The sequence below is a fragment of the Oryctolagus cuniculus genome, chromosome 3, assembly GCF_964237555.1.
Source record: "Oryctolagus cuniculus chromosome 3, mOryCun1.1, whole genome shotgun sequence".
Classification (NCBI taxonomy): Eukaryota; Metazoa; Chordata; class Mammalia; order Lagomorpha; family Leporidae; genus Oryctolagus; species Oryctolagus cuniculus.
The window spans coordinates 98,796,472-98,816,405 of NC_091434.1; the positions used below are offsets into that span (position 1 = coordinate 98,796,472).

A 19,934-nucleotide genomic window follows, 5' to 3' on the forward strand; every position below is an offset into this window, starting at 1 on the left:
ACTAATATTTTCAGGTCCTGATTATATTACAGAGTTGTTATTTTTTCCTGTGAGATTACTATATTTATTTCTGTGATTTTTCCCAGATGATGAATCAACTTAAAAGAACAGTAGCTGGGCGGGGCTGCCATTCTGGCACATCAAATAAAGCCACCATTTGATGCCTGCATCCCATATCAGCACACCGGTTCAAGTCCCACCAGCACCACTTTTGATCCAGCTCTCTGCTAATGCTCCTGGGAAGGCAGAGGATGATGGCCCAAGTATTTGGGCCCTTGCCACTCATATGGGAGACCAGAATGGTGTTACTGGCTCCTGGCTTCTGCCTAGCCCACATCTGGCTTTTGTTATCATCTGGGGAGTAAACTAGCAGATGAAAGATCTCTCTGTCTCTCCCTTTCTCCCCTCTCTCTGTCTCACTCTACCTTTCAAATAAATAAATAAACAAATAAATCTACAACAACAATAAAAGAACAGAAGCTGGTCATTGCTAGAAATTCTGCTGGATTTTCTAGACCTTTTTTGTGAAGCTAGTAATTTTATTTTTAAAAAGGATTTGTTTATTTATTTGAAATACAGACGAATAGAGAGAGAGGAGAGGGAGTATAAGATGGAGAGAGAGAGAGACAGAGATGTCCCATCTGCTCATTCAATGCAAATTCCTGCAACAGTCAGGACTGGGTCAGGCTGAAGGCAGCAGCCAAGAATTTCATCCTGATCTCTCACATGAGTGGTAGGGGTCCGAGTTACTTGGGCCATCATCTGCTGCCTTCCAAGGAGCATTAGCAGGAAGTTAGATCAGAAGCAGAGTAGCCAGCACTCAAATGCACTCTGATAAGAAATTCTGGCATTACAATGCCAGCCCCTTAATTATTGATTTTCATCACAAAATATAATCTGCTCTTGACAAATTTTCTCTTTATTCACCTGAAAGCTGTTGCCAGATGCCATTCCTGATGTCTCTTCCTCGGACAACCTTGTCCATGTCAGAAGATCTTGGAAGTCTGTTCTCAACTCTCTTCACATTGTCTCATTTATTATCTTACTCCCCTGCTATCCTTAAAATGACAACTTTCAAGTTTATACCGAGATCTTAAGCTGACAGCTTTCAAGTTTATACCAAGATCTCAATCACCTTTCTTACATTTTCAGCAGTGTTTCTTATCATCTGCTGGACTATGCTAACAGAATGTCAACAGAGACTAAATCACATCATGTCCCGCAAGTTTCAGCCTCCAGTTGGGTCCTTTTCCAGTCTGTGAGCTAAGGATGCCATCATGCACATGCTAGCACTTCAAAGCCTGGCTACCATCTTGGACTCCTCCCTCCTTCTGCATTCAATGAGCATGTCCTGTTGAATCCGTCTCCTTGGTGTCTCTGGTCTCCACCCCTGTGCCTCATTCTTCCTACTATCCCTTACTTTGGGATTTCTAGCTTGGACTAGGATATTAGCCCTCTTAAGAAACAGTCTTCTTGACCTCTAGTGTTGCCCTCCTAAAAATTACCTTCACTCTTATCACAACTGTGATCTCTAGAAGTACAAATCTCATCACCTTAGCTCCTTCCTCCAGACCTTTCAGGGGTTTTCTGCATGTCCACCAAAAGAAATCTAAATGCCTTAGAAAGCATATGATACTCTTCACAATTTAAGTTGTTTACACATTCCAGGCTCATATTCTGCCAAATTTCTGTTCCTGCTTCACTTGGTGGTCTCACAGACTCTTGTGTCACATCACATTGATTGTAACTGCTTACTAATTTAACTACCTGAGAAGATGGTAAGATATGTGAAGGCAGGACTCTTCTTCATGCCTCCAGTATTGAGTTGAAAGGTCAGCAACTTTTTCTCTTTTCTTCTTATTTTTAATGTCTATTTAATGTCTATTTATTCATTTTATTTGAAAGGCAGAGTATCCCTCTCTCTCACACACACACATACACACACACACACACACACACAGAGAGAGAGAGAGAGAGAGAAGTTCTCTTTGGATTTACTTTTCAAATGACCACAACAACCAGGACTGGGCCAGACCAAAGCCAGGAGCCAAGAACTCCATCCTGGTCACCCATATGGGTGGCAGGGGCCCAGACATTTAAGCCATGAGCTGCTGTTCCCAGGATGCATTAGCAGGAAGCTGGGTAGGAATCAGAGCAGCTGGAACTTATACTTCAATATGAGATGCAGGTGTTCTGAGCCATGGCTTAACCCACTGTACCACAATGGCCTTTCTGTAGGAGTATTTTTTTTTTTTTGAAAGGGCTGAGTGAATATTTTTGGCTTTGTGTAACTTGTGAGTACTCAACTCTTGCCATTGCAGTGTGAAAACAGCCATAGGCAATATATAAACAAATATATGTGTGTATTCCAATACAGCTTTATTGACAAAAATAGGCAGTCTAGATGTGGCCCATGGACACAGTCTGACAATCCCTGATTTCATTCAGGCCTGGAACACAGCAAGCCCTCATTTAAAACTTCCTGAAGGAATTAGTGGGTAGGATTTTATAGTTAACAAACATTTTCACAAATGTGAATTTATTTGACCTATATTTCACAAATGAGCAAAAGCAAGGGTTAGAGACATTAAAAATTTTTTCTGAACATTGTACAATTTTTAAGGTCTGAGGTTGGGACTTGAGCCTATGTCTTCTCCTTCCAAATCCTCAGTTCTTTCCATTAGGTAAAAGGCCAAGATTCACAGTAGAAAAAGCTGGGGAAACTTAAAAAATATCTACCTCTTATGAGGAATTACCCCATAACGTGCACCTTCACTAACCAGGAAAGATAAGATAGCAGTCACTCTAAGGTTGGTTTTGTTTCTTATTATTCAGTGGTAAATATTACTATTCAAATGTTAAATCTAAAGTAATAGTTTCACTCCAGTCTTAAAAATCTTATCTCCTAAAGTCTTCCCCTAAAACAAGGATTCACTACTGGAAGGTTCAATGAACCTTAGTCCCCAGCTCACAAACCTTATAAATTCCGTGCCAAGATGTCTCCTAAGTAGATGACATTTTAATGATTACTACAGGGAGCTGGGAACTATTGCTTCACCCTCATGATCAGAGTAATTAATTTTCTTAACTACCAGGCCAAATTCTGCCACAGGAGTCCAGTTGAGGAATTTTAGGCCCATAGGAAGTACATTAGCTCTTCAAAATGATTAGGGTGCCATTTCAAATACTTCAAATATATAAGCAAAGGAGCTATTAAGCTTCTAGCTTATTTTAAACAACTTGCAACCCCTGTCCCTCTGGGATTGGGGGAACCATGGAAAAGAAAAGAGAGAGTAAAAGAAAATAACAATTTGTACAGGTTCCTCATTTTCCAGTAAAAATACCAATGGCCTGCAAGTCGTTGGATATCAGGTATTGTGGTTGAAGGGGGCAGTGCCAGAAGACAGCACAGAAAAACATACCCTGCTCCAAAGCACACCAGAGCTGCGCATTCAGAGGTCTGCATGGGAGGCAAAGAGCCTCACCAGTCTTTGCTTTTTTTTTTTTTTAAAGATTTATTTTTATTTATTTGAAAGACAGAGTTACAGAGAGAGGTAGAGAAAAGAGGCCTTCCATCTGCTGGTTTGCTCCCCAAATGGCCACAATGGCCAGGGCTGAGCCTATCTGAAGCCAGGAGCCAGGAGCTTCTTCAGGACTTGGGTCATCTTCCACTGCTTTTCCAGGTACATTAGCAGGCAGCTGGATAGGAAGTGGAGCAACTGAGACTTGAACTGGTGCCCATATTGGAATGCTGGTGCTGCAGGCCAGGGCTTTAACCTGCTGCACCACAGCACCGGCCACGAGCCATTGCTCTTGATGACCAGAGAGAAGGGTGAGTCTTGTGGGTTGTGAAGTCTGTTCTTCAACCATATCTAAGTTTTTTTCCACAAAATATCAGAAATGCCCACAGTGTGTTTTACAGAATAGATGAAATAGTTCCTCACCGTTGTTTCCTCATGCAACCGTTATGCTTCCAGGTTATCATCGTTTAAGTTGCCTCTGACATGCTTTTGTAGAATATTTTATTTAATGTCCATGAAGACCACAGAGAAGCTTTAAATATCGGTTTACTCTCACAAAATAGCCACAGTCAACAGTTTCTCATTTCAATTCAGCATTCAACTGGCGTGCTTCCATGAGATTTGTCTACTCAGCCATATCATTTTTTCACCTTGGAATTCCATGAACAGCTGGACGATTTTCTTAGAGTCAATGCAAATGGCAAGATTTTTAGCTCTCCTTTCAACCTATTTTACAACGTGTAAGTCTCCTACGAGCTTGTTTATTTGCATCAAAAATCTGCAACCAATATATTCTTTTCCAAGGCTGTTTTCAAAAATCAATGAATGCCATGACTTCGTAAGTCATCTTTAAAACCAACTCCTTCCTAACACATTTTGACTTTCTCTGAATGACCCATGGGCAGGCAGGAGACCTTTTATGTTCTCCTTCCTTTAAAAAAATTGAGATTGTTTTGGCTTCCAAAATGCATGCCACAGAGTAAACCTGGCTAACTAGTTCAATTTAGCTCTGTGGAAATGCTTTAGTGTTTATTTTATGAATTTTTGGTAATTACCATGTATTATTTTTATCTTGGAAATAAAAATGTGGAAAACGACGTCAACAGCTAGAACACATTACTAACAGTAGTGGCAACAGGAGTTTCAGTGCCAGGCCCGTTGGAGATGTAGGTGATGAGATTCTGGTAATGTTTACACTGGAAACTGAGGCATAGGGAAAGGTCCTACCAGCTTCAAAATGTGTCACCAGGCTTTCAGAAAGTCGGTGCTATGTTCTCACTGCGAGAATCATTGCATGTTAGACACCAAGGCAAGAGAATTGTCCCTAGGAAACTGTCAGGGGAGGCTGTTGATGAGAAGCACTGGAAGATCTGTTCCTGTTTCTAATCTTCACATCTGTCCCCAAATGAGACAGATTAGATCCTATCACAAATTATTGCCTGGAAGGTGAAAAGGATTGAAACTGAGACCATGATACAAGATGCTGGCCAGGATGCCTGGGGAATCCAGAGAGAATAGAGTTGGGACTGGGCATGAGGACAGGAGAGTCACGTGGCTTGTTAATCATGTGAAAACAGCTTCACCGGAACTCTGGAGAACCGATTGAGATAGGCCAATAAGGAAACTCATGTTTTGGAAAAAAGATTCTGAGATGGGTGTAGAATTTTCCAGAGTCCAGGAAGTCTGACAGTAATTTCATTCCACACTGCCACAGCAATTCTTCCTATACTTATACATACAAAATGTATTTTGCTACCTAATATTTGCTAGGTAATGTGCATGACTTTTTATTTTAACTTTTTTTTTTTTTTTTGACAGGCAGAGTGGACAGTGAGAGAAAGAGACAGAGAGAAAGGTCTTCCTTTGCCATTGGTTCACCCTCCAATGGCCACCGCGGCCGGCGCACCGCGCTGATCCGATGGCAGGAGCCAGGTACTTCTCCTGGTCTCCCATGGGGTGCAGGGCCCAAGCACTTGGACCATCCTCCACTGCACTCCCTGGCCACAGCAGAGAGCTGGCCTGGAAGAGGGGCAACTGGGACAGAATCTGGCTCCTGGACCGGGCCTAGAACCCGGTATGCCGGCGCCACAAGGCGGAGGATTAGCCTAGTGAGCCATGGCGCCGGCCGGTAATGTGCATGACTTTTTAAAGGCATTATTCATACACTCTTCACCACAGAAATAAGTTCTATTGCGATCTCCATTTTATGGATGAAAAAAGTGGCAGCTTAGATTTGAGTGACTTGGCCAAGGTTACATATACTCCCAGGAAGTGGCAGAACTAAGACCCACATTCAGGTTGGTCCTACTCCCAAGCTAGATCTTTCTTGTTGCCTCACCCTCAGTGTCTCTTTCCATACCATTGTTAGGGTATAAAATGAAACATATGAAAAACTTTTACAATTCAATAACTCAAAGAAGTACTAACATTTTAGCAAATATTTTGCAGTCTTTTCTGTATGTACAATTTTCACATATTTATAATTATACTCTTTCTGAATATGTAAAATATGTATCCCTGATTTCATTTACCACTTCACTCAAATTAAAAACAAAGCCATGAACCCCATTTCACTAAGTAAACATCATGTACATGTTCTATATAACCCAGCCGCTGCTCCAGAACACATATGCTGTTTCTGAGTTTAAACCATGGCAACAGAACTATCACAAACAGTTTGTATCTTCATAAACTCTTTCCTTCTATGTTACTTAGGAGAGAATGGTGAAATTGATGTACATGAAATGCTAAAATGTATGAAGATTTGAAAGGTCTTCATTCTTGGGACATGCTACAGATATTTTTTTCTCAATATGCTGGCTGCTACATCACAACCAACTGCATATTAAGGATTTGATTCAATATACACGTGCCAAAATGGGATTCACCCCATTTCATTAGTTTTTTAGAAGGCCATCCTCCTCATTCCCTTGTCTACACTTGCAAAACAGAGATAAGGGTACCATTCTAAACAATACTTTCTTTTACTTTTGAAAAAACTGTTGTCATGGGGACTATTTTCAGAATTACCCAGCACTGAAACCTCAGACTTATCTCTGAGGACAACTGGATAGAGGGGATAAAGAAATGTGAGGGAAAAAAAAGTTTTGAGTACTTTCTTTTGAAAAAAATCCCAAGATTTGGAGCACTTATTTCCAATTGATGTCCATCACTACAATCCAACTACAATCCCCTTGAGACCTATGGGTTTCTTTTCTCCTTTTATCTCTTTCACCCAGCACAGTTTTCAGATGACTTTCATAAACAATAAGCATCTCATGCAATTGTCTGGCATGTAATCTTTTAGTGGTTCTCTGCTTCTTAATTCTTTGGCTCTCAAACTCCAACTACTACTCATCAGCAAGTAAACTGTCTTTTTAGGTCTCCTGTTGATTGGCATCATCTTTATTTCTGCCAGAAGTAGAAGAACAGGAAAATGCAGTTGATCTATATTTTATAGAGCTAGAACTTGTTATTTATATCACAATCCAGAAGGTACCACAGGATCTTCTGGGGTCTTTAACTATAATGCCAGTTTTTGAAAGCGGCCGTTAATCAATATTGGTGATTGATGGTATTTTGAGGTGATAGCTTATTCAGAATCCCTGGTCTCAAGCTATGATAACAGGAGCACTTGAACTTGAGTATGATTAAACATCTTTAGACTTTGAAACTATACAACCTATGCAGGCATTGTGTAATTTTATGCTGAATATAATCACAACGCTTTAAATATTCTGGCTTTTGTGGACAGGATTTACATCCACCTTCTTTCTAGTCCAACTGTGCCATATTAAGCTTTCTCAGTTGGTAGCTGTTCTGCTTTGAGAAGAAAGTTTAATTCAAAGCTCTGCAAAAATGGTGATCTGTTCTGTTGACTGCAGAGTACGTAGGTCAAGTGGAATTTTTGGCACTTCATTATGTTCCCTGACCCTCACTAAACAAACTTGAAAATATATATATATATTTGCAACAATTTGGAATAAACACTCCATACAAGTGTTGACGGTGGATTTTCTGAAGAACTACCAAATGCATCAAGACTAAGGAAAACATTCTAATGATTCTTTCAAACATGAATATATTTAAATTCTAGTTAAACAATCTTCTTATTTAGTCTTCTGAGGCTTTGATGACATGCCACGATTGGCTGTTTATCAAAAACTTAGCAAAAAAAAATGCTTAACAAGATATAATCGTGTGCACACACTTGTGCATAATTAAATCCAGTTTATAAATTGATGCAGGGCGGAATATGGTCACACCATCCAAGAAAGGTTGGTAGCTGGCAAGTAACACTTCTTAGCCTCATCTACAGTGATACATCTTCAAATGTGAATGCTAGGAAGGAGATAACATAATCTTATCTTATGTCTTAATTTAAGATTTAATTCATTAGTTTTTTACATCTCTATTAAACTGAACAAAGGTTCTAACAATATGAGGAAATTCATTTAGGTGTGATAAACACAATCAGACTTTAGTTGTGAATACTGGGATTGTGTGTTACGGTCATGGAGGAGCCTCACCCTTTGAAGAATTTAATCTGTATAGATGCTGTGTGTGTGTGTGTGTGTGTGTGTATGTGTGTTGTAGGAGGGTTTAGCTGACTCTTAGTTTCTTCATTTTATAGACATCCTTTAAGTTAAAAACATACAGGAATAATTGAGACTTGAGTAATGGATATTTCTCAGGAACTCCAAGACTAGGTGTTGCATTGCATTGCAGAGGATACTTTTCCATTTGTTTTATGACTTTGTTCAGTTAAAGTTTCAGAGATAGGAACTCCAGTATTTACTTGTAATGTGAAACCCTTTTCATGGTGTATCTGAATCCTAAGGAAAAGAATTAATATTTGAGGAATGCTTACCTTGTGCCAGGCATTTTATATGCATTATCTCATTTAATTCTCATAACCACAAAACATGATTGATATGATTTAATCCAATTTTACTTGCCTGACATCATAATGGGAAGGCAGAACGAGGGTTAGACCATAGGTCTCTCTGTTTCTTTTAAGTCCATAATCCTTTTACTAACCTAACCACACTGAATTTCCCTCTGTTGCCATGATGTGGCAGTGATAGGACGAGACACTCTGACAACAAGGGATATTCTGAATTCTGGGACAAAGCTCCTCTCTGAGTATAAAATAAGAGAGAATCTAATATGATGAATTAGATTAAACCTGTTTCCTAATGCAACGTCTGATTCAGCAAGTTACGGATTATCCATACCATGGGTAACTATGCCATCATTAGAAAGAATAAGTCAAATCTGTTTAATGATACAGAAGACTGTTCATATTTTGCAAAACAACTGTGGAACAAAATGAGCAGTATGATGCACTTTAGCAGTAGAAGCAACTATATGCACATACATATGTTTGCATGTACCTGGAAATAGGTCTGGAAGGACATATTAGTTACTTCTGCTCTATAAGCTAAGAGTAACTGGTAAACAAATATCACTCTTTAAGGGAGAGGCATCACGTTTGCTAATTTTTTGTACAACTGCATGCATTATATTCACAATTATAAATCATGTAATGGATTAGTTGAACAATCTGTAGTAATGACTCATTACAAGGAATGGATGATTAAGGAGATTTAATCTCACAAAGGCCAAACAGTCCAATCTATCTGATACTCTATCATCAGGCTTCAATATTACTATGTGTCTATGGTGGAAGCCAAAATTTCATCACTTGTATTGTATTCTGCCTTATCTAAAGAATGTGATAACAGAAGGCCACTGAGTCATTTAAAACTTAACATGTCCAAAATAGAGCTTTTAAACTTGCTCTTTTACTGAATTTGTTCCTCCTATAGTTTCGCCCATCTTTGTATGTAGCACTGTCATTTCTACAACTGCCCAAACTGAAACCCTAAGAGACACACTTGATTCCTCTTATGTGCAGGACCTCAGTTCCTGCCACCACCTGGCCAGCTCATCAGCCAAGAGCCAGCCTGGTCTGCTTTCTGCTTCTCAAATAGTCACCCTTCTGTGTCTGTGGGGGAAGGTTCTAGCACCCTTGTGGATACCAAAATCTGTAGATGCTCAAATCCCTTATATAAGATACTGTAGTATTTGCACTTAACCTACACACATCCTATAGTGTACTTAAATCTCTAAATTACTAATAATACCAAACATATTGATACTGTGTTGTATTGTATTAAATAGGGATTATCAACAAAGAAAAAGGCCTATACATGCTTAGCACAGACCCAGTTTTTTTTTTTTTCTCTGAATTCTTTTGATCCATGTTTGTTTAAATCTGCAGATAGAGAACATATGGATATGGAGAGCTGAGTGTACATTAAACTCTTTGGGGCTTGTGGGTCTTATCATTTGACTTTTTTCCTAGAATACTCTTCTCTTAGCTGTTTATATAGACAACACCTTATCAATCGAAACTGACATTTTACTAACGAGGAAATTGGATTTTAGAGAGTTTAAATCACATATTTGCAATCCCAGTACTTGGTACACAGTGGGACTAAGCCTGAACTCATATTGGAATCATTTCATGCTCTTTCTATTACATTAGATAACAAAGTCAAGATGTCCAATCCCAGGTCCTGGCGGTGGTTCTGACAATCAATCAGCAAACATTTACATGTTGAAAAGGCCAGGAAAAAATAAACCTTTTAGAAGTCCCTTTTGTAAGTTCTCCTTCCTATCTGTAGTACATTCTCCAGCTTCTGCAGAAAAATTTAGGTCAGCTATAGGAGAAATCATGAGATGGACACATTTGGAAACTCTTTAAGAGACTTGAAATTAAATGTTGCTCATTTAGGAAATGACTATAATGTGACACACCCAGAAATCTTACAACTTACTTAGTTAGATGCCCGAAGAGGACTTTCATGGTGTCACGATTTGGTGCAGGGAGTTTTTGTACAAGAGACTTCACAGTTTCAACTCTTGTGTTGTTGTCTTGCTTTTCTGAAAAAAAAAAAAAAAAAGACAAAAGAAAGTCAGAAAGGAATGAAATTTAATAGGTACATGAGAGAATTTTCTTAGAAGAATTTTGGACTGACTTCACAACTGGAATTCCTGATCAGTCACCAAAGGGAATAGGTATACTCAATCTAGTTCTGGTGGAGTTTTATTACATGGGCTCTGAATTACACCATGTTAACATCAATGCAGCAACAGTGTGATTGTGACACAATATTCCTCTTAAAATCCAGTACTGAATTTTTTTTCTCAAATCTCCCATTTGCAAAGTATGATAGAATAAACAATGGCCTTACCAAGAAGTCCATGTCTCATTCCTGTAATCTGTGACTGTGGGACTGCATATGGCAATGGGACTGTGCAGGTGTGATTAAATCAGATTTTGAGATGGAGAGATTTTCTGGATAATCTCGTATGCTTAAATCAGATATTTTTGAGATGCAGAGATTTTTCTGGATTACCTAGGTAGGCCTGATGTAGTAAGAAATGTACTTATCAGAAGGAAACAGGAGGTTGAGAATCAGAGAGAGAAGGTGATGTGACAATAGAAGCAGGTAGTGAAAGATTATGAGATGAATGGTCATGTGCTTTGGAATGATGATATCCTCTAACTAGGAAAAAGGTAAGAAAAAGAACCTCCAAATGTCACTGAAGCCTACCCACATCTGAATTTTTGCCCAGTGAAACTAATTTTAGACGTGTCTCCCTCAACCCCAAGACTGTAGGAAATTAAGTTTGTGCTGTTTTGAGCCATTGAAATAATGATATTGTTACAGCAGCAATAAGAATGAGGAATGTGTGATTCACTTACAAATGTCCTACTATTCGCTTAAATTGGTGGAAGGGCAAAAGTTTTTTTTAAAATGAGTTCTGTATTAATATTTCTCTGTGACAGACCTTGGTTTTACTGTAAAATAAGAGAGTGCAAAAAAATGAAAATGGAAATATCTGAATACCTGGTTGTATACATTTCTCACAACAGGGGGTTGCTGAAGACTGCAAACCACAAAGATTGCTTTCCTTCATCTGGTTCTTTTTTTTTGCAGGCAGAGTGGACAGTGAGAGAGAGAGAGAGAGACAGAGAGAAAGGTCTTCCTTTGCTGTTGGTTCACCCTCCAATGGCCGCCACCGCCACAGCCGGTGCGCTGGGGCTGGCCGCACCGCGCTGATCGGAAGGCAGGAGCCAGGTGCTTCTCCTGGTCTCCCAAGAGATGCAGGGCCCAAGCACTTGGGCCATCCTCCACTGCACTCCTGGGCCATAGCAGAGAGCTGACCTGGAAGAGGGGCAACCGGGACAGAATCCGGCGCCCCGACCTGGACTAGAACCCGGTGTGCCGGCGCTGCTAGGCAGAGGATTAGCCTATTGAGCCACGGCGCCGGCCTCCTTTTGCTTTTATAGGCATGGATGGGAAAACCAACTGAGTTACTTAGAACACTAGCAAATCCATCGCACACTTTTAACCAGGACACACCCATGCAGAACTGTAATTATTTAATGAACTCAGACACTTTAGGTACAGTTGCTTAAGTATTTTCCTTTTCTATACTTTATTTCTAACTTCCATCACAGACCTCCTGATCATTTTAAAATAATCCACCACCAGAAGAGATGATGTGTAGGAAAATGATAGGTAACATGGACATCTACTCAATGGCCATCCTCTTAGCAAGACAATCCTGTGGAGAGAATGGCAATATACCTAGCCCAAAGGGGCCATTGGCAGATGGATTGGGCTGGTGACCAAATCTGGCCAATGAGGCTTAAGGCCAACTGTTGTTGGGATTCAGCTTTCTCTTTCCTGTTTTTTTAGAATATAGATGGAATGGTTGCATTGTGAGATGACCTTGAAATTGAATCTATGCAGAATGGAACACACGGCCTGACAGAACTTCCTTGTATCTGTGAAGCAGTCAGAACAGTCTTGTATTTCCCACCTCTGAGTTTCTTTGCCATAGGAAAATAAACTCTTGGGTCCTTAAGCCTTTGAGAATGGGTCTCTGATACTAAGGTCAAACAGAGTTCCTAGTAAGATGTATTTCCAGAAGCCCAAATCATAATCTCCTGTTAATATATTTATAAACTTAATATAGTGGTATAAGAGAATTAGCTTAGAAACTGGTAGTTTCTTTGACACATTGTTGCAAAGGCAACATTTTATAAGGAATTATAGGAAAAAAATTCTGTCGAAGATGACATTTGGCTAAAATGGCATGGGGATAGTCTTCCTTATAGTCTGCTTGGAGGCTTTTTTTTTTCTTCCTAAAACCACAAAGTCCTATAAAAATGCCTCCAGCAGTCAAAGCTTTCCAAATTGCAGTTATTCTTAGAGGAGTCCCAGCATAATATGCCTGGACATCTGAAAATGAAAAAAGAAAAAAAAAACAACAAAAAACAAAAAGCAAAGGGTAGAGAGAAGGAGAAAAAAGTTGTAACATCATAGCTTATGACAGACTTAATTTTTTCCCACTGAAGAGTAGAAAGCCCATTTGTAGTTTAATGATGGCAAGAAAACATGATTTTCCAATGACCAGTTTGGGCCTGAGGCCTAACTCAGAAAATGAAGTAAAATAAGTCAATAAAGATGATAGTATATTTGGCTTAATATACCCAGTACAGAGCTATTAAGGATGATTGGATACCTTGTACCTACCCCTCTGAAGCCAATACCACACAACAATGATTATACACATGCACACAAAAATCCAAGAGGTGGATACCTTATGTGTAGCCAGGCACACCGCTAGCAGTGTAATGTACCTGGGGACATGGTGAACCATTTGGTTCCAGCAATTAAGATGATACTGGGAATGTGGATGAGGGAAGTGAAGAGAGGAGAAATTTTTCATTTGTTTAAAATTTCCAACTATAATAATAATCAGATCAACGTCAGACTCTTGAAAAAGGGGATTAATTGACATTGAGAGCTACAGTGGTTGAAGCCATAAATTAAGCTTGACAAACAGCTATTAAGTAGAGAGTTGTCTTCATAGCTGTATCCAAAAAACTTCAATATTAGAGAATGTGTGATACAGTCAGCATGGGTTTAAAAAGGATGGACATTGCTTCATTGGGAATACTTGGTTTGCAAGGTCACTGCCATAGCACTTGGCAGGTATCATTACCAAGTCTTGTAAGCGACCAGGTAACAGAATTATGATTGATTCTCCCTCTCACGCAAGTTCCACTGAACTTAGAGCTTCTACTTATAAAACACTTCACATAGTCTACCACCACTTGAATGTCTGTCAGTTTTCCCACTAAATAGAGAAAATTCTGTATAAAGATGGGCAACGTTTGTACTGGTATGTGTGGATTAAATTAATGAAGCAAGAATTTGTGAACTAATAATGAAAGACATGAACATGGATTGACATGGTTTGAATTCTGTAGCAGAGTTTTATGAGTCGTGTGGTCTTGGACAAGTTTCTTTGAAGAACACCTAAAAGTAGTTTTATGGAATAAATAAGATAGTATGTAATGTGACATGCACACAATGACTAGTAAAACTAAGCACTCTATAAACGGTCACCTCCCCCCTCACCTTGTTTGAGATTCTGCTGAGTCTGGTTCTCCATTTATTTCCAGCACTTAGCCTACTATCTGGTTGTAGTGAACATTCAAAATGTACTTGCAAATTCTTGAACTGAGAGGATGCCAGTGGGTGAAACACAATTGCTATGGTAGCCATCCATTAAACAATGCCATAAATGCTTTCTGATGGGCTGCGAAGTTGATGATCTGATTGGTGAGCAGTTCATTTATACATAAAAATCCTTATAAAAGTATATGGTGGTTAACAAGTGTGCCAATAAGAAACATTCTACATGAATAATATTTTATGGAAATATTTCTCTCTCCCTTTCTTCATTCACACATATTTGAGGTATCACGCAGTTGGAAAGAGGTACACACATGTCTGTGGATAAGTTGTACTTAACTCTTAGAGGGGAACTGCATGATGCCTGAGAGAGCTGAACTATTCAGAAGGAACAAGTTTTTCTTACAACATAATCAGAACAAAATTTTTTGAAAAAATTATAGGAAAGTAGTGCTTTCTCATTCAAATCAATACCACACCCACTCTTCCATAGCTGGTAAAATCAGGAAATAACGCAAACGCTACTAAGTGGGGGAACATCTAAAAATACAATTGGATACATTAAAATCGAAATGACACCTTTTCAGATCTGGTTTATTGATGTGTCATATTAGGAATTGGAATCAGCATACATAATACAGGAGTGGTTAATGAGCTAAGATTCATACACGGCTTACTAAAGATGTGTCAACTGTCTTCAATTGATTCAGTGAGCATCTGAAAGACAGCATTTTCTATTAATATTTCTCCTTCAGCATATGGTTTCTCATTATCGTGAAGCACTGAAAGTTTTGAGAAGACTTTGAGATAGCTCTGACTTTTTTACATTATGACTGGGGTGGGGGAATGACAATTTGCTACTTAGAGAACTGAAGAAGCTCTTAGATAAGGCATATACAAAGAGACAAAAAATCTTTACAGAAATAATGAACATCATAATTCTTCCCCATTTCATTTACATTTGCTTCCTATCCTCATTCTGTTATGATTTATTTCTGTATCTACTTTATGTTTTAATACCTCCATTTTAGTCCCAGCCTGGATCGCAGAGCCGCTTCAATGTCTGCACTCTGAAACCATAGCTCCATATAAAACTTTTTTGCCATCCAGTAGTGAGTCTCAACGGTTTCTCACAAATGCTTACGCCTCACCCATCTGCCCCTCTTTTCTTTTTTTGATGATTATCTAAGTTGCACATGTCTATGGGGTTTCAGTATGGCAACGAGATGAATGTATACAATGTGTAATGTTAAATCAGGTTACGTCCCTATCTTTTCAAACAACTCAAACTCATTGTGGTCAAGGAGTTTCTTAGAAAACAACCACATGCTACTTAGAGAAGTACTGTCTTTCCCATAGAGGGAAATAGCTTTTAATGTTATGCTAAGAGTCTGAGTTTATAGTTTTCTCTCGATTTCCTGCTTTTCAGGGTATGTTTTCTGAAACATGGTTTATAATAGTTACATTTGCATTTATCTGCGTGAAATGTTGCTGCTGAAACAAGGACATTTACAACCAAATGCCTCTTAGAAAAGAGATAAGATAAAGTTATATGACCATGGAAAGAGATCTGCACAGTGAACAACTGTGGGCCTGATGACCTCAGGGCACTTTTCCGGCCTTATCATCCAAGCGTTTGTTTTTCTTTACTTATTTATAGCCACACATTAAATCATATTTTAAAATAAATTCTGCTTTGTTATATAGGTTCATCCAGAGGAAGAAAAGACTGGATTCTCTCGCCACCCAATGTATAGGGAGCACTATTCATCTTATTATCTATAATTCTTAAAGGACAACTGTATCTCTTTATTTTAAGGAGGTCAGCAGTACCACAGCTGTTGCACTTCTGAAAGTTATTCTGGAATGTTTAATGTATCCTGTATGAAAAACATGGTAGTCACTATAGGTCAGGGCTATATTTGGTAAAAAGCAGTTCTCTAGTTTCCATCCAATTTCTACTTTTGTATGGTGGCCATTTCAGAATTTAGTTAGAGACAGCTTTCTTACAGAGAGGTGTGAGTAGCCTTAGAGAAGATTTTATTTGTTTCAGCATTACCCTACAATTAGTTACCAGTCTTTGAGGATATGTTTTTAAAAGACAAAACTTGAGTTGAGGGTTGAGGAATCATCCAAAGTATGAAAACAATAGTTTCATGTCTTTAAATAGTTTACATTTACTTTAGAAGAGACAGTCTGGGAAAAATTCAAGCCTCACAAATTGTTACAATGTACACATTCTTCAAACTCACATTATAAATAAGAGAAGTGGTATACCGTGAAGGAATCTGGAAGAACTGAGAATTTTTGCATTGCTGTATGATTTTGGACAAGTTGCTTAAATTTCTGATGCTTTCAATTCTTTACTTAAAAATATGGGGTGGGGTGGCATTGTGGCATAGTGGGTAAAGCTACCACCTGCAATGCTTGTATCCCATATGGGTGCCAGTTCGAGACCCGGCTGCTCCACTTTCCATTCAGCTCCCTGCTAATGGGCCTGGGAAGGCAACAGAGGATGGCCTAAGTGATTGGGCTCTTGCATCCACGTGGGAGACTCAGGAGAAGCTCCTGGCTCTTGCTTTTGGCCTGGCCCCACCTGGCTGTTGTAGCCATTTTGGGAATGAACCAGAAGATGGAAGATATTCTCTCTCTCTCTCTCTCTCTCTTTCCTGCGTTCTGTAACTCTGCCTTTCAAAGAAAGAAAGAAAGAAAGAAAGAAAGAAACAAAGGAAGGAAGGAAGGAAGAAGGAAGGAAGGAAGGAAAGAAAGAAAGAAAGAAAGAAAGAAAGAAAGAAAGAAAGAAAGAAAGAAAGAAAGAAAGAAAGAAATTAGAGAGAGAGAGGGAATATCCTTTCTGTGGGAAAAATATAGGGGGCAAGCATTTGGTCTAGCTTTTGGCACACTGGTTGAAGTGCTCATATTCTACATCAGAGTGCCTGGCTTCAACGCCTGTCTCTGCTCTTCGTTTCAGTCTCTTGCTAACTGCAGATCTTGGGAAGCAGTGGTGATGCTCCAGTGATTGGATTCCTGCCACCCTCATGGGAGACCTGAGTTCCTGACTCATATTGGCCTGGCCCAGCCCCAGCTCTGGCCATTACACGCAGAAGAGTGCTCTCACTTGTGCAGCCTGCTGCTCTCTCTGTCTCTGACTCCCAAATAAACAGAATTTTAAAATCCAGAAAAACTATTCACACCTCATGGGAATTTTGTGAAATTGCATGTTTTAATACACATAACAAGTGCTATTTAATGTTAGCCCCTTTCCTTTTAAAATTTTTCTTTGTAATTGTCTTCTCTATGAGCTCTGACATCTGATTTTTCCTATTTGAAGATTGTTTCCAAAATCATGCAAATCTTAAATTTTCTTCTATACTGCCCCTTTCCTAAAGGCAGGAATAGCTTGCAAGTATGCAATAGCTTTGTAAATACATAGAATGCTGTAAATTATCAGAGTGTTTGGTTAAAATTCTGAAGCAGACACAGTATGGATAGAAGCATCATTGCATCATAAACAAGCAATAACCTTCGCATTGAGGCTAAAGTGCAGTTGCCAATTCACAATTTTTCAAGATTCTGCACCTTCTCCCTCAAAAAAAACAGAAAAGTTATATTTTATATTTATTTAAAAGGAAGGCACATTCTCAATGTCTGCAGGTGCCTGATAAATTTGGATTTAGACATTGATTAGCTCTGTCAGAACGTTCACCTTGAAAAAAGAGGTGCATTATTTGTAGGAAAGACCCAGAAAGGGCTAAATCCTTGTGACTCAAGTCAGACTTGCTTTTCTCTGTAGTGGGGATCGTTCAAAAATCAGAACTGATCACCTCACTTCCAGCACACTTTTCCTTATGTTCATGCTCACTCTTCTTTCTAGATGTTAATACTTTGTCTTTTTTGAATAAATAGGCCGTGAAATCCTTTCTAAATACTTTTTTAATGGCAATATCTCTTCATTGTCAGTTTATGTTAGTATCAAAAATATTCTGGCCTACCTATGGCCATACGTATGGATTCCTGAAGTGAGGCAAGCTCCAGCTGAATGATAAACTTTAGTGCACTTTCCAGAAGTGAAATCTGGTCTTGGTCCAGGAGACAGTATGCTATCCAGGACATGCTGTTGGAAGTAGTGTAAGGAAGGCTGGCGCTGTGGCTCACTTTGCTAATCCTCCACCTGCGGCACTGGCAGTTCTAGTCCTGGTTGGGGCACCAGGTACTAGTCCCAGTTGCTCCTCTTCCAGTCCAGCTCTCTGCTGTGGCCCGGGAGGGCAGTGGTGGATGGCCCAAGTCCTTGGGTCCCTGCACCCACGTGGGAGACCAGGAGGAAGTACCTGGCTCCTGGCTTCGGATAGGTGCAGCGCCAGCCTTAGCAGCCATTAGGGGAGTGAACCAATGGAAGGAAGACCTTTCTCTCTGTCTCTCTCTCACTGTCTATAACTCTCTCTCTGTCTGTATCTCTCACTATCTAACTCTGCCTGGCAAAAAAACAAAAACAAAAACAAAAACAAAAACAGAAGTAGTGTAAGGACAGCAGACTCATAGATATGCAAATGCCCTAAACAGCACTCTGGCCTCAGAATCAGCCCTCAAGGCATTTGGATCTGGCTAAAATCCTATGAGAGTTTCGCAGGCATGGAAAGCCATGACACTGTGGCAAAAAATTACCTAAATGACCTAAATGAAAGATCTCTGTGAGTGAGATTCCTGCAGAAAGAACGAGCCATCAAAGAAGGCAGTACCTTTCTCTGAAGGGAGGAGAGAACTTCCACTTTGAATATGGCCTTGTCTAAATAAGATCAGAGTTGGTGAACTCAAGAGGCTTCCATAGCCTTGGCAGCTCATGACAAGAGCCTTGGGTGATTACTGATGTCATAAATAAGAGTGTCAATTGTTAAATCAACAATGGGAGTCACTGTGCACCCGCTCCCTGTATAGGACCTCTGTCTTTAATGTGTTGTACTATGTGAATTAACGGTAAAACTACTACCCAAACAGTACTCTATACTTTGTGTATCTTTGTGGATGTAGTCTGTTGAAATCTTTACTTAGTTTATACTGTTAATCTTCTGCATATAAAGATAATTGAAAATGAATCATGATGAAGAATGGGATGGGAGAGGGAGTGGTAGATGGGACGGTTATGGGTGGGAGAGAGGTTATGGGGGGAAAAGCTGACATAATTCAAAAGTTGTTTATCTTTTAAATTTTTTTACAGGCAGATTTAGACAGTGAGAGAGAGAGAGAGAGACAGAGAGAAAGGTCTTCCTTCCATTGGTTCACCCCCACAAATGGCCACTATGGCCAGCGTGCTGCACCAGTCTGAAGCCAGGAGCCAGGTACTTCCTCCTGGTCTCCCATGCAGGTGCAGGGCCCAAGCATTTGGGCCATCCTCCACTGCACTCCTGGGCCACAGTAGAGAGCTGGACTGGAAGAGGAGCAATCCGGACAGAATCCAGCACCCCAACCGGGACTAGAACCCCGGGGTGCTGGCGCTGCAGGCAGAGGATTAGCCTAGTGAGCTGCGGCACTGGCCAATTCAAAAGTTGTACTTAGGAAATTTATATTTATTAAATAAAGTTGAAAAAAAAAGAAGTAGTGTAAGGAACAATCTTGTTAAGAGCATCTTCTATTTATTTCCATATGTATTCCCATTCTGGCAGTGCACAGTGAGAAAATTATTATAAAGGAAATAATTTAGCCATTCCTTAAATATTTTATAGAGTGCCAAACAAATGCATGTATATTTGGTTGAAGAAAACACTGTTTATTAAGGCCTGTGGTGCAACCTGCAGTAGATAGAAAGTTCGTTCCTATCTTTGTCATTTTGCAATACAAAAGGGTCAGATAAAAT

The 19,934-nt window shown here is 39.5% G+C and overlaps 1 protein-coding gene across 2 annotated transcripts in view; it reads right to left on the bottom strand.

Moving 5' to 3' along the window:
• ARHGAP15 (Rho GTPase activating protein 15) overlaps positions 1 to 19,934 on the bottom strand; it is a 662,169-nt gene that overhangs the window by 55,192 nt on the left and 587,043 nt on the right. The window contains exons 13-14 of one of the 2 annotated variants that reach the window (XM_051849585.2): positions 10,367 to 10,472; positions 7,722 to 7,862 (exon numbers count right to left, since the gene is read on the bottom strand). In XM_051849585.2, coding sequence (XP_051705545.1) covers positions 7,850 to 7,862; positions 10,367 to 10,472 — 119 coding nt within the window. In that variant the 3' untranslated portion in view covers positions 7,722 to 7,849. Of the gene's footprint in view, positions 1 to 7,721; positions 7,863 to 10,366; positions 10,473 to 19,934 lie in introns of those variants that run through there. The other variant, XM_017342824.3, reaches the window with a different exon arrangement.